We start from the raw sequence: 15044 nt of genomic DNA on the forward strand, positions 1-15044 counted from the left end.
CCCTTCCCTACATCGTGCTGTACTGCAAGGGTGTCGTGTTTGGAGCGGAACTAAGAGTTTGGTGGCCCATTCGAATTCCAAAATAACTTTTTGTTCCATGTCTGAGCTGCCCACTTCTCCTCGTGAGTGTACTGCCATTGTTATGCTTGCAGTGATCCATACATACATACTTCACAACTAAGATATATTTCAGACCGAGGCGACAGTGTCGCTTGCCACCCGAACTGTGTCGTTTTCTCAATAAGTGGATCGTATCGCTCCGGTCTGTTAGTTGCGCATGCGTAGTGAACGCTGTCTTATAAACTGGAAGGGTCCTTGCCACTTGTCGCCCGTATGAAAGCTGTCACTTCTCTTCAACACAAATCCAGGTTGTGTGTCGCATCGGCTACTATTGAGAGCCGATGTTCCGTCCCAGGGTTGCCTGATATTTTCAGTGTCCGTCGAGTTCAAATTGAAGTTGTGTGCCCGATTACGCGACAACCAGAACGGTCGTGACATGTCATACGTAATTTCCTTATAGCTTGCGTTGTTCCGTCATTGGAACAACTGGGTCATGTGTAAAGGGAAGCGATCTTTTTGGTTCTAACAGCAAGTTTCCGTGTTTAGGGCCATCTATACGGGAGCAGGCAGGCAGACAGAATTGAGTGTGCAGGTGCGTGGTGAAAGTTGTGGACTTTTACAGTGATGGAAGTGTGTGGAAGGAAGTAATTCCTTATGAGGACAGTCTCTTTATATCTTACAAGTGCCTCATGTTGATATTAAAACTACTGCAAACTATTATTTGCTGTCAATTGGTGTTACTAAATATAACTGAGCGTTTACACAAAAATATAAATAGCGATTAATAAGAATGAGGAGGACCAAGATAAACAAATATTACGATGATAACAACATGCGAGGCTGATTCAGATGAAAACTTAATTATTTATTATGAGGCAAATGAGGAAATACAGAAAAAAATATTCATACATCATTTTCGAACGTAGTCCCCATGACGTGCAATGCACGTATTCCAGTGCTTCGGAAGTGCATGGATACCTCGTGAGAAGAATTATTTTGGTTGTGACTCTAGCCACTGGTGCACCGCGGTTTTCACCTCTTCATCGCTTCGCAAATGCGTGCTTCCCATCACCTCTTTGAGCCGTCCGAACACACGAGTCACTGGGCTCTTGGTCTGGTGAATAAGGTGGGTATGTGAGACATCCAAATTTCATATCATGGATTGTCACAACCATTAAACGGGCAGTGTGCGATCAGGTATTACCATGCAGTAAAAATACACCTAAAGTCAGTAGTCGTCGTTTACCCCTGATTGCAGGGCGAAGGTGATTTTAGAGCAGATCTGCATAAGAAGTACTGGCCATTGTTACTCCCTTTTCCATGTAATATTAAAAAAAAATCCCAATTTGCATCCCAGAAGAGATTGAGCATGACTTTTCCTGCTGGTGATTGGGTTCGGAATTTTTTGGGTTTTGGCAATGAGCTATGGCGCCAATCCTTGCTCGATCTTTTTGTTTCAGGTTGGTGATAGTGCACCTAGGTTTCTATCCAGAAATCAATCACCTTCGACCTGGAAACAACGCAAAAGTTCCTCACAGGCATTGACGAGACGGTTTCTCAATTCAGCAGTCAACTGACGTGGCACTCATCTCGCCGTCACTTTATTGAGTCGCAACACATCATGGACAATATTGTGTGCTGAACCAACACTAATATCCAAAATGGCGGCTATTTCCTTCACAGTAATACGCCTGTTTTCCTTCACGATCTCTTCCACTGCGGCGATGTTTTCGTTCGTCACTTCGCAGTGTGCCTGGCCCGGTCGCGGTGCGTCCTCCACAGAATTTAAGCTGCTTTTAAAATTTTTGCTGCAGGGACACACATGAAACACCGTACTGCGCTTTCATCCTGCGATGAATTTCAAGTGGTTTAACACCTTCACTACTCAAAAACGCATCAGATTGCTTCTCCAACGTTGGGCATGTCGACATGGGATGTTTGGTTGTTTAGCTGGGGGGAGGGTTGCTTTAGAAAAATTAACCAGCCCTCTGCATCCACCCTTACCTCGAACATTTGTTATTATTTTTATTTATTAGTTTTTCGATTTTGACTCTTACTTTTGGAAATTTTTCTGTGGATACCAATGATTGTTAATTTCTACAGAACAATGACTACCAATAAAAATAACTACTCAAAACCACTCGTAACTTTGTATTGTTATATTTCTTTAAATCAACCGTATTGAAATGCGAACGTCTTCGAGCTGTAAGTTTCATCCCACTTAATCATTGCCAGCAAAAAGAAAGATCGTAGATGGGAAGATTGTGGATACCTTTTAAGCTGTGAACGTGTAAACTCTCGTCATGATCTTCTGATTAACCTTTTCACCTAATTGTCTTGAGAATTTGATTCTGTGATAAAATCGGAAAATGGTACGTATCCAGCCCACTGCCATCCGAAGGAGTATGTTTTCATTGCTATAATGAAACAGTAATGGAATGAACGTTCATGACAATACGAAATCGTTATTGTTTACAATCGAACTGTATCTTACTAGGGTGAATCAAATATAAACGGGAATTTATTTTTCATAATTTATTGAAACAAAATACAAATACAAAACAAAGTAATTACTTTTCTACATAGCTCCCTTGAACTGAAATGCACTTTTGCCAGCGGATAGGGAGTTTGGCAATCCATTTGTCCCAGAAAGTTCTCGGTCGTGTGTGCAGCCAGTTGCACACGAACTCTTCCACTTCTGCGTCATGCTGAAAACGCTTACCTCCGAGTGCTTCTTTCAGGGGTCCAAACAAGTGATAATCACAAGGGGATAAGTCTGGACTGTATGGAGGATGTTCAAGTGGTGTCCAATGAATTTCGTCCAGTTTGCCACGTGTTGCACCAGCTGTGTTAGGTCTGGCGTTGTCATGAAGTAGCAGAACACTCCTGATGGGTGTACCACGTCGCTTGGTCCGATAAGCAGCCTTAACACTTTCCAGGAGTTGACAATAGTAAGCAGCATTTACTGTTCTTCTTTCATGAAGATAATCAATAAAAATGACACATCTGAAATCCCAAAAAACTTCGGCAAGAATCTTCCCAGCTGATGCGTGGCTTTTGTCCTTCATTGGCCCAGCCTCGTTTTTTTCCCGCCACTCCTTGCTTGCGTGTTTTGACTCTGGTGTGTAGTGGTGCGCCCAAGGTTCATCACAGGTGACAACCCACCTCGAAGCGATTTTTGTGTAGCCCAAGTTCTCATGAATGATCGTGTGAGCGCTACCATAACTTATGCCCACTGCGGATGAAATTTCACTGACTGCCAAGCGACGGTCACCTTCAATCAAGTCCTGAACAGCCTGAATGTTTTCTTGAGTGATGCTTTCCTTGGCCGGCGTTGATGTCTTTCATTTTCCACAGTTTCCCGTCCTCCCAAAAACATGTTGTGCCATTCATACACATGGGTCTTTGAAAGGGTGGACTCACCACTGTTCTCGAAGTCTGGTCAAAATTTCACTTGGTTTTACCCCTTCGTTTCTAAGAAATTTGATAATGATGCGTTGCGCAATGGACGGGTGTACCTCCTGCTCACTCATCGTGCTACTGACATGTTAAAAGTTGACAAGGACTCCAGGGAAGGAACAGACTCGAGATACACCCACTATCATCACCTCAAGGCCACAGGACTCCACCACACTTTTCCTGCAAGTAAGAAATAAATTCCCATTTATATTTGCTTCACCCACGTAGTATCGTTGGCGTCGTCGAGGCAAGAACGGCCGGTGTGACGTTACTGGTACAGTCAGCTCAGAAAGAACTCCTTTGTCTAATCTGATAATGCCGTGCTACCTAATGCAGTATGTCCGAGGCCTCACTCCACCCACACCAGCCAACTCTTTATCGCTTGAACACGATGCAAACAAGCCCTTGAATGTTCACGATCTACAGCACCGAGGGGAGAGGGAGTGTTTAGTTTCGCTGATATTCACTTGAGAGTTGAGAAGCACGGACTCCCCTTCGATAGCCGAAGGCATTACGTAGTCGATTTTCGATCTTGCCACCGAAGTTCCCGGTTTCGATTCACGGCCTGCACATGGATGTTTTTAGTTACCTTCGTCAATTTCAACTAATTATTATCCATCCTGATCGTCACTTTAGCCAGAAGTGGAAGAAAAGTGACTATATAACAAAAATAACAAATGCATTAGTGATGTGGTTGCAGATATGTTTGCGTGCGTATGCCCATCCGTGAATACGTTCTGATTTAATTTCATATGCACCGGCAACAATACATCAAATATAACACCATTTTTTAAACCTGAAAACAACTTCATGCAGATCTACTAATCGCGACTGATTTACAGTTTAATACAGGATCATTTTACTGTAATATTATCATTATAGAAAAAGAAGCGCGGCTTTAGAAATGCAACACGGGGCATGAATCTACGTGTATCTGTGGGAGTTGGGATTCTGTATGATAGTGACAAATATGTGTATCTGGTGTTTTAGTGTGCGTTCGCTCACACACGTAATCTCTAAGATGAGTTAGTGTCAGTTCGAAAACAGCATTTGACGTGTTGATCTTGTTACAAAAAATATGTTTATTACAACAAATGTAGAGGAATTAGTCAAATCAAGACATCTGGGAAAAATGGACAACGCACCCGTGTCAGTCGAATGTTTTTGTGCTATCGTCATTTCATCTTTTTGTGCTATCGTCATTTCATCAGTTCACCCTTTCTCATCGTCAATATTAACATAGGAGATAGAAAAGTGAGGTATAAAATAACAAAAACATTTGCTGCGTTATTAGTCTCTTCACATCTTGTCGTGGAATGTTGCGGGTTAGAGTCTCGGCTTGGACATAGACGTGTCCATTGGGAGCGCCCTTTCACAAATGTCACCCAACAATCGTTCATTTTCATCCTTGCGACTGGGCAAGAGCGGCAGAGAGAAGCGACGTTAAATAAGAAAAATGCTAGTTTCTGGAGAGATAGAAGACACCTCAAAGCCTGGCTCAGGGGTAATAATAGTACTGTGTGTCATTGTAAATTTTAAATATATAAATAAAATTAATAATTAGCAATATCCGTGAAACTGCAATCTGTGAACTTAAATCATGTATGATCATTAGTATATTAAAAAGAGAGAGGCGTATCTGGAGAGTCATAGAGGGGAGCAAATATTTTGTGGGCTACAGTCATATATATAATATATTCCGAAATATTAGTCGCATCTCGCAGATATATTTCAAGAAATATTCAACATGTTATCATAGATTTTTTGTCTGTTTGGTTGTAAGTGACGGGAGTGTAAATACCATTGCTTCCTTGAATCGCCACGGAATAAATAAAGTAGTAGTTAGGCTCACATCAGGCCGGAGATCATATGACAGATGAAAACTCAAACTAAAACGCATGGTTTCATCCTGCAAATGGGCCGGAGGGAGTGGTATTTTACATGTTTGTCAGTGATTGAGGTGCCTTGGGTAGAAAATGTATCCTCTATACGCGCGCACATCTTTGCTTGTAATTTGGGCATCGGTTTGCACATGTTAGGAGTTCATCACTAGTTACATGTTGTTCTAGAGACAGAAGTAATTTCGCCTAATGAAATTAATACGAATATATATTTGCCGGCCTTTGGAGTGCTAAGGATAATGCATTACCAATCCAGAGGTCCGAGGTTAGAACATTGGACAGACATGAATCTTCAAATGAAATCAAACTGAAAACTAACCCAAAAAAATGTTGGAATTTTTAACATAATCCATGCCCTGGAAGTGCCTTGGTCTATCTCCCGACTGCCAGTCTTCCTCTCACAATCTTCAACCGGTAATGGGGTGACGTGGGGTCAGCACGTCGAACACTCAGGCTTTATAAGAGATTTCCGTGACCGGGTTACGCTACTCTCCTATACGCAGACTGAGAACCCAGATACTGAACCCAATTCGGACTCGAACCCATGCCGTCCGAGTTCAAAGCACAGCGCTTTAGACAGCACGACCACGAAGGAGGACTGTTGTAAAGTTGAGGCTCTCTTCTTTTTCAGAATATATAAGAAGGTATTGACGGATTGATTTAGTTTATTTTACGCAAAATAAAATAAAAAAATCAATTAGTTATTTATGTTGGATTGCATTATTTTTTATTATTATCGTTACTTTATTGATATGAAATTTTAAAATATTCTTAGTAATTGAAAAGTTAGCCACGTATTAATATTAATAATTACAGCAGCGAAATTAGTTTGTTAGGGTGTTGTTTAAGTCTACTTATTATGCTGACAGACTAATCGGGGCTGCACCTACAGGTTAAAGTGAGATCCGAATCACTATGTCTCTCCACTGGTTATAGAAACTGAACTCCTCGTTCGCAAGAAACGATATTACCACTACATCATCCGGGAGGCCTGCATGTTAATTGCTTGATAAACTTTTAACAAATTTTTCGTCGATTCAACGATAAGAACTGAGTTACCAGTCGGAAATCGTTTCCAAACATTTTGTTGTACTGTTCACTACTATTGATAGTGGCGTGTCTAGGACTTTCGAAAGGAGGAGCTGCGGCGGCTGGTGGCCCTGGATTAGGTGAAGGGCTAGTAGGAAGAAAATGGGGTAATAGGAGACAATTATATCAAAAGTTACACACACGTATTAGAAAATGAGGTTTCTAAAAAGACACACTAAGACCATTTTCTAATAAGTACTTCTTTTTCTGTTTTTAAAAATTATTAACAACCATTAGAAGACCTGAGTTATATTTAGGAATAACCGGGAGGGGTTCATTTCGAGTTGAAAGTGTTCCAAATATATCTTCATCTATGCCGCATTACAGCAGTTAAAAACCGTGAAAGAAGCAACCTCAAAATAAAAAAATGACGTAGTGTAGGGAAACCGAACACGGATGGGAGATACCTCACCCTTGTAAATGAATGAATGGAGCCAGGTATACTCCAGACTCAAAACATTTACACGGCACAATAACTAATTAAATATTATTCTAATGATAAGTTTTGGAAAAGGCCTTTAAAGGTAGTCTAGGGACGGTCTTGTTTGCCAACTCTTTAAAAAACAGTAACGTTGGTGTCAATAGCCAGTGGTGTGCCCAAAGGGGCATAACTCTCTCCCCTTTGGCCCAGTACTTTTAAAAAAATAACGTCAAAGGCAGGAAAAGGACTGACTACTGAAAAAAGTATTCAGCGGCGGCTGGTGGTTCTGAATTAGGTGAACCAGCAGAAACCTGACAACAATTATCACTTTAATTTTAGGATGCTCGGAAATGATGAAATACAGGTCATTACCTGTAACTTATTATACGTAGCCGCTGTGTTCTAGTCGGTAAGGCGTCTGACTCCCACGCGGGAGACCCGGGTTCGATTTCTGTGTGGGTACTCTTAAGGTCGGAATTTTTTCGGCCTTGTCCCCGCATAAAGCGGATCCGGGACTCACCCAGCCTCAAATCAAGGGTACCTGGGGGTGAAGCGTGGTGGTGATCACATCACCTCCAAAATGGCCGAGTTTGAGAATGTGTGGGGCCCTACCCCCACATCCCCTAAATGTGCCTTCATGGTACGGTGCTATATGCACTGGGAACTTGACCTGTTAATTGTTCGTAGGAGCTTTTTAATCTTGTATTAGTCACAGATTGTAAGTCGCAGAACAATAATGTGAAGTTGACGAACATTGGTATATTAAGAAGGCAGTCATTTCCTTTATCACTAGATATAGAGCGTCTGTATTGGGTATTTGGGATATTCCATTACTTTTCATGTTCTGGAATGAGGTAAGGAGTTCTTTAAGTATTCCCATTGAATAGCAACACTGCTTTAGAATTATTGTCTTTGTGGAGCACGTCACGAGTTTCCGCTGAAGCAGATGGATACCAGCAAAACCTTTCAGGCACAAAGGCTTCTAAGAAAGAACACACCTGTTGTGATTACGAGGGAAGAGAACAAAGGTGTCGGGGAAGAAAAGGCCGAACTCCAAATTAACAAAAAACTAAGTATACTTGGCGGCATTTAAATCGGGAGAATGCTGGAATAATGAGATCACACATTCGAATAAATTCATGCACTGCGTAAGACCTCGTTCTTATCTAACGTTATCAGTAGTCTGTTTCCATTTTTAAAGTTGCTCTCACCTTAAAATCAGGAAATCTGAATAGAGTTGCTGATACCGACACTATGACATTGTGTGGTTGTTATTGTAGAGCCCAGCACACCATAGATCCTGTGTTCCATTCCTGGGCATCCTCATCTTCGCGATTAACGTAGGGAGGTAGAAACGCGAATTTAAATAATTTAAAATATCTGTAACATCTCGAATAACTAGCGCCTTTTTTTCTTGCTGTTTTAGCACCTTCTCATTTATGAACATACTAGCTGATTACCCGGCGTTGCCCGAGTATTTATTTATCCCAATCTTCTATTAGACAGGAAAATAATGAATTCTAACTATAGTGCAAAATGAACTTAGAGTTGAACGGCATTGGGAGTCACTATTCATCTTAGCGATCCCGTAAACTATGGATTCCACACTAATATCAGTCGTTTTACATGTCACCTCTTTCCACCCCACCCCTAGGGGTGTCTTCCCCCCTCCCTCCAAATATTATTACTAGATTGCAAGTGATACGTGTACCAGGTTTGGTTGAAATTGCTTCAGGCGTTCGAGAGTTATGCCGGAACAAACATACACACCCACACACATACATCCATTTTTATATATAGAGAGATCACAATATATTTGAATAGTTCTTATGTTGAACACAATAACAAACCAACTTGAAAAGTACCCGAACCTTTATTCCCAGAAAAGAAAGCACTGCTCATAACCATATTCATTCAATATATTTGTCTCGAATGGAACCAGGTATTGATTCAGAATTTTCAATCCAGGGTGTAATGATTAGTGTTGCCGACGAGACGGGACAGGCTTTTAAAAATTCGAGACGAGACGAGATTGACCATGTGTCATGAGACAAACGAATATTTTCGAGACGAGACAGGCCAAAGTCTCGTCTCGTGGGCAACACTAGTAATGATGTTTATATAGTGTTTGCTGTGCTAAATTAACCACAAATCAAGACTGAGAAATTTTAGCGGTGTAATTATAATTGGGAAACACTAGGGGTGTGTTCGGTTCGTGACGTGTGGTTTGTATCCTTTCCTCGGAATAAATTCCATCTCCTTTGTTAGATTATTATGCTAAAATCAGGAGCGTGTATTCTATGGCTAGCTAGAGTATCTTCGAAGCCAAAAGGTCAGAGACTACAGCGCAGAAGAAAAATCTACTAGAAAATGTGAATGAGATTGTTCATTTCAAGACCTAGAAGACGATGATGTTTCAAGAGGTGGCAAATTTTTATGGCAAAGCTATTAAAACTTAGTCTAAAATATTACCATGAAAATTTTCATGTTTCATATGTTTCTCGAAGGTTAGACAGTCCTATTTTTAACATATTGCTTCATTAGTTTATTCATTCCATTAAACATATATTTTATTTCTTCGTTTGAATCATGTTTTCATCTTTATGAGAACGGGTCAACAGAAATAATAATATTCAGGGGTAGAAAAATACAGGCCGTATCGCCATACCGCCTGAATTTTCAAATTCAGTGTTAAAAAATATTTCGAGTTCGCTTATGGAAATTTTCATCATTTTTAAAAAAATAACGAGTACAGCATGTGTTTTTTAATGTTTGTGTTTTCTGTTCACGTTTATCATTAAATCAGAATAATAAGGATGCCATATTTTTTTTCATTGTTGCTAACCGAATTTTAAAATCTGTGGTGATATTGTAGAGTCGGCCATAGTAATGCATGCTCTTACCAGTTGAGCTTGCTTTAGGAATGCCACTCTGGCGCAAGAATTAATTTTAATCAAATCTTGTATTAATTTATAAACTAAATGTTTTAAGATCGTATTTCAAAATGTGTAGCTTTGTCCGCCATATTTTGGGAAAAAAGAGCTGGTTCCTAAGAAAGAAGAGCCTGGCGCCTGAATTAGTTTGTTTTTTCTACCCCTGATAATAGTTATTATTTTGTGATTCCTGATTTCAGTTTTTGCAGTATGGTGAGATAGCCCACATCCTTAGCTCAGCATACACCACTGTCTAGTATATGAATAATATTGATAATTCCACGGCCTCACCTGTTCTTTCATATTGACAGGCACCACGCGCGCACCATGCGCCAGATGAACCAGATGATGAACTCTTTCTTCCCGTCTCCGTTCGAGGACCTCATGGGCGTGGGCGACATGGGGATGCCGCGCCTCATGGGACCACCTGCCGACACTCGCAGACCGATGGGCCGCGATATTATGCCCTTCGGATTCGGCTTCCCCAACATGAACAGGCTCTTCCCGAATGTGGTAAGTACCTAATCAATTATGTAGAGTTGGAATATTTTCAGAACATCTCCAATTGTCTGCGCGAGTCTATAGGCTAGAAGCTTTTAAGGGTTATTCCATCATCCATGCCATGTCACCCACCACCCCAGATTCTGATGTAAGATTAATTTTTAATATAATTTGATGCCAATGTTTTTTTATCACCTGTCTCTTAGCCGCCCATCGTATTTTTTTTATCAGACATTAGTACACACTCTGTTACCTACATATAAAATTCGAGGAACTTGAAGGGGCGGGGTGCATGAAATTAGCTGCTGAAGTTAGGCATTTGTTAAAAAAGAACTACATAAAAAGACATAATTATTGATATACTCATCGCAAACCTTATGTAAATGAAAGCGTACACCTTTTTAAACAAAGGTAAGGTCTGAACCCCTATGACCAATCTCAATAAAATTGAAACAAATTTGGAATCAGGATCAATAGTTCTTCTATAAGTACACCGAATTTCATCAAAACCTGGGATGGTGAGCGATATTTTCAAGTGTCTGGATGATTTGACATGGAATGACCCTTAACCTGGTTCGGCTCCCGCCAAAAAAAATCTCTTGTCTGGAGGGCGCTTTTTGTCGACAGGAAAGTTTTGGCGGGAGCCGAACCATGTTAAAACTTCTGGCCTGTAGTTAGCAAGCGAGCCTACCAGCTTATAGAGCGTGAGCGAGACAGTCGGCGATAAGTGCTGCGTTGAGATGACGTCATCGACTCGCTTTTTGATTCGAGGCTTCGGGAGTTGTGACTCTCTCCCAAGCTGCAAACGCAGAATAGCCAGAAATGTTACTAAAATGAACTCACTATGCTGCAAGGTCATGCCGACGACGGGGTTTGGAGGCTTCAGCCTAGGGATGGCCAAATCCGGATAAAATTTTATTCGGATATCGGACTTTCTGAGATGCGGATATCTGAATGTTTTCATTATCCGGACAGTTTTATGGGCTATCCACATATTCTTTTATTCGCCATTTTGGTATTTCACTACGGATTTTCTACAAATCCTTCATCAATTCTGGATATTCAGATTATCAGGATATCCTTATTCTCCATATATCGTTGCATCCGAAACGGATATCGGATAATTTGAAATCCGGATATCCGTTATCCAGATTTTGTGGTCACTACTTCAACCCACTTCGAAATACTGTTGAAATAATACTAGTGACAGAATCTGAAACTGGCTTTGTTCGCTTCTACACTCTCAGAAAAATTTTGGAATATTGTTATATTAGGCAATAGGTGATAGGCACGGTGGCATATGTCGGCGAAAAGATGAGAAGGTCTACCAGACAGATACTATGTGTTGTTGCAGTCCAAGGCCGTGTCTATCACCTATTGTCTAACGTAACAATATTCCAAACTTTTTGTGAGGAGTGTATTATTGGAAAAGATTTTCTCTCCTCACTGTTCTAGATCGACTGAATGCATATAAATAATAAACCATACTTGACTTTTATCTCCGTGAATTATTTCAGAAATTCACCACAACTATCAACAAATAGCAAGTCTCAAAGGTTTTTGTAAGAAACGCACGAGCGGTTATCATGGTTTGTCAGCTTTTCAGAGTCCATGCAAAAGTAGCCGTAGCTATTTACTTGAAACTTTGGCATATCTTAGTTACCCAGGGTGTCTACCAGCCTCGAAAAGTTGGGGAATGTTGCTATTTTTCTTGAAAAATGAAGTTTTTGTAACAGGAGAACTCTTACAGTAAAGAATGCTTAAAAGTCGGTAACAGCAATGGATACATTTGCTACAGCAGCTGTTACTCATCATTGTTTCTTGACTCCACATTAAACAAAGATCTCTGCCCACAAGAAGTGCCATCTGACTATCATATAAAAATGGGGAGTTTTTTTTCACATATTCTATCATGTAATGCATCCAGGAACATGAAATGACTTTCATTCGGTTGAGAAGGACCTTTCTTTGAAAATAAGGCTAAAGTTTGCCTCCCCTTCCCAAAATATCGGGGAAAGAGGGGCAAACTCCCCATTTTTATGATTTTTTTCATTGAAAGTTGCGGGACGCGGCTCACCCAACCCCTCTTATTGGCTTTGGCGTTTTGATTCCTGCACGGTTGCATGCCATGATCTTCTAGCTGCAAAACAAAAGTTGCCCGAAGTAGATTGGACAAATAGTCTACGAGTTATGCACAAATAGTCTTGAGTTATAACATTTTTTGTCAAATAAGTGTACGAATTTGAAATTCGCGCCAGCTTCCATACGTAACTTTGGATTTGGTGGGGAGGGATCCTGTGTGGGTGGGTTTTCTTCCACATGACATTTCAAAGTTTTATCTCAACATCTGTCTGTGTATACAACCTCACATACAAGTATGAAGGTCCTAAAAGCACATGAACTTTTTAATCAGCACGATGCTCCACTATAGGTTAAAGAACCAAATTATGAAAGGTCCTTGGCTGCCGAGCATGAATCCCCGTACCAATTTGCCAGTTGTTTGACTTGCGAAAGTTGCATGTTATGTTCCTTTTCGCCTTCTACGAATTTGGATGACAGAATCGCGTGCACAGGCTGTGTTGCTGATTTTTTGTTATTCTGTGTTGTAATAAAGTAAGAATAATTTAAAAACAAAATTGGCATGTTAGCTGGTCAAATCCAGAAGTTTTTGTTCTGCCACCTACACATAGTCTCAAGCCCACTTTATGCACAGATAGGCTAATCGGCATTGGATCTAGAGTTAAAGTAGGGTCCGAACCACTATGTGCCTCCACTGGCTATCGAACTAGGGACCCCTAGATTACAAGGCAACGACGGTACCGCTGCACCATCGAGGAAGCCCCCTACAAATCGAATGTGTTATTCTAATTGTTCAGGAGCAGTAACTTCGTTTAAATACTGGAATGTTGGATTTCAGAATGTGACGCTGGACATGCCTGAACAAGAGGTAAAAAAAATGCTATATGAGGCTCATATCTATTTCCCTCCCCCCCTCTTTGCTTATTTTGTGTCGCATTGTTACCTCTGTTACTTCTTGGGTTCATCTCGGTGATGAAGATGAAGGATGTAATGGGCATTGGGACTAACGCAGTGCCGTACCCAGATTCGAACCTGGATCCTCTGGCTTCGTAGCGCGTCACTCGAAGTATTCCGCCGCAGGGACCGGCTGTTGTTTTGTTAATTCTACTGCAACTAGTTTCCTGTCCTTTCGCCTATAAAAAGATTCACTTGCATTTGTTAGTTTTAACTGTTATGGCGGCCAAGAAACGCGCTTTGGAGCGCTGTGACAGAATTAGCTACGATGAAGTTCAGTTCGTTTGTTAGGATCATTCGCTCTTCGTGGCTGAACGGTTCGCAAGGACAGTTAGTTACTGTCTGGCATTGGGCAGTATATCGTATAGATCACTGATATCCAAAGTTTTCAGGCCACCGCAACTTTTCTTCGATATAGTACCCCACATCCAATTTTATCGGCAGCTAGGGGGCCGCGTATCGAGTATCACTTAAATTCCATCTGATCACCATTCATTCTCATCGTCGCGATTACTCTAAATGGCAGAAAGTTGACATAAAATAAATAAAAGTAAAAAAAATCTGATTGTCCCTTTGTTGCCATATTGTACCCACTCGCAGGGTAGGCGGACTGAAGTTCAAGGGAAGAAAACATTTAATTTCTACATATCATAGATTATATATCGTTAAGTACCTGCGAGATGATGATATGGTGGATACAATATATATCATGGATATCATTATGTTGTATATGTGTGTGTGGCCTCTTCGCTGGCGTTGTGGTAACCTCGTCGCTTGAAATCAGGGGTCCTGGTTCGATGCCCGGTGAAGCCACGTAGTGGTTCAGATCTCAACTTAAACTCTAGGTTCAATCCCGATTAGCCTCTCTGTGCATAAAGATGACTTGAAAATAAACTAAAACATGTATATGTGTGTGTGTGTGTGTGTGGGGGGGGGGTATAAACGTGTCATCAGTGATAGTGTCCCATCCTGTTACTCGAGGCAAATATTCAGCCTGGTGAAGTGCCATTTTAGGAAATGTTAACTTTCAAACACCATCCCCATCCCCCCCACCCCCATCCCCCAAATGTTGTTGAAATTCCATTGAACCCGGTCTCGCCCATCTAGTTACATCTTGTCAGACAGCGAACATACCTATCCAAGCTGTTGCTTTTCGTTCGGTCGAAATCATTTCACAGCCAATAACAGAGTCGTCCACGAAATTCCTTTAATTCTCGACTCCCAATCTCCGAACCTTCAATCCTAACTTGAACATGGGTGTTTGTCTCCATTTTCATCTGATCATCATACTTTTTCACCGTCGCGATTAGCCATTAATGGCAGAAAAGTGACGTAAATTAGGAGAAAAACATCTGTACACAGAACACTGCACGATGCAGCCAAGAGACGAGACAAAGAGCAACAGGTGCAGCATGTCCCTCCCCACTTCTTCCGAAAATAATACAGATAGTGTACGTACGTCACACATCCACCAGCTGATACCACAGTTTCCGCACGCCAGTTCCTTGAAATTTGTTTATAATCTGGCTTGGGTGCATCGGGATTTGACAGCGGCGATGACAGCAAAAGGCATTGCAGGTCATGTTTATTTCAGCTGTTTAGGTCCGGGGTTGGCGTCCCCTTGTGTGGGCCGATGCAATGCAGCCG

At 41.2% G+C, this 15044-nt stretch overlaps 1 protein-coding gene across 7 annotated transcripts in view; it reads left to right on the top strand.

Annotated features, from left to right (window-relative positions):
• Nucleotides 1-15044, top strand: part of Mlf (myeloid leukemia factor) — an 83687-nt gene that overhangs the window by 13067 nt on the left and 55576 nt on the right. For all 7 annotated transcript variants that reach the window (XM_083132195.1, XM_083132197.1, XM_083132194.1 and 4 more), the window contains exon 2: nt 10175-10376. In XM_083132195.1, coding sequence (XP_082988321.1) covers nt 10175-10376 — 202 coding nt within the window. The remainder of the gene's footprint in view (nt 1-10174; nt 10377-15044) is intronic.

Source organism: Lepisma saccharinum, chromosome 12, assembly GCF_977018435.1.
Source record: "Lepisma saccharinum chromosome 12, izLepSacc3.1, whole genome shotgun sequence".
Lineage (NCBI taxonomy): Eukaryota > Metazoa > Arthropoda > Insecta > Zygentoma > Lepismatidae > Lepisma > Lepisma saccharinum.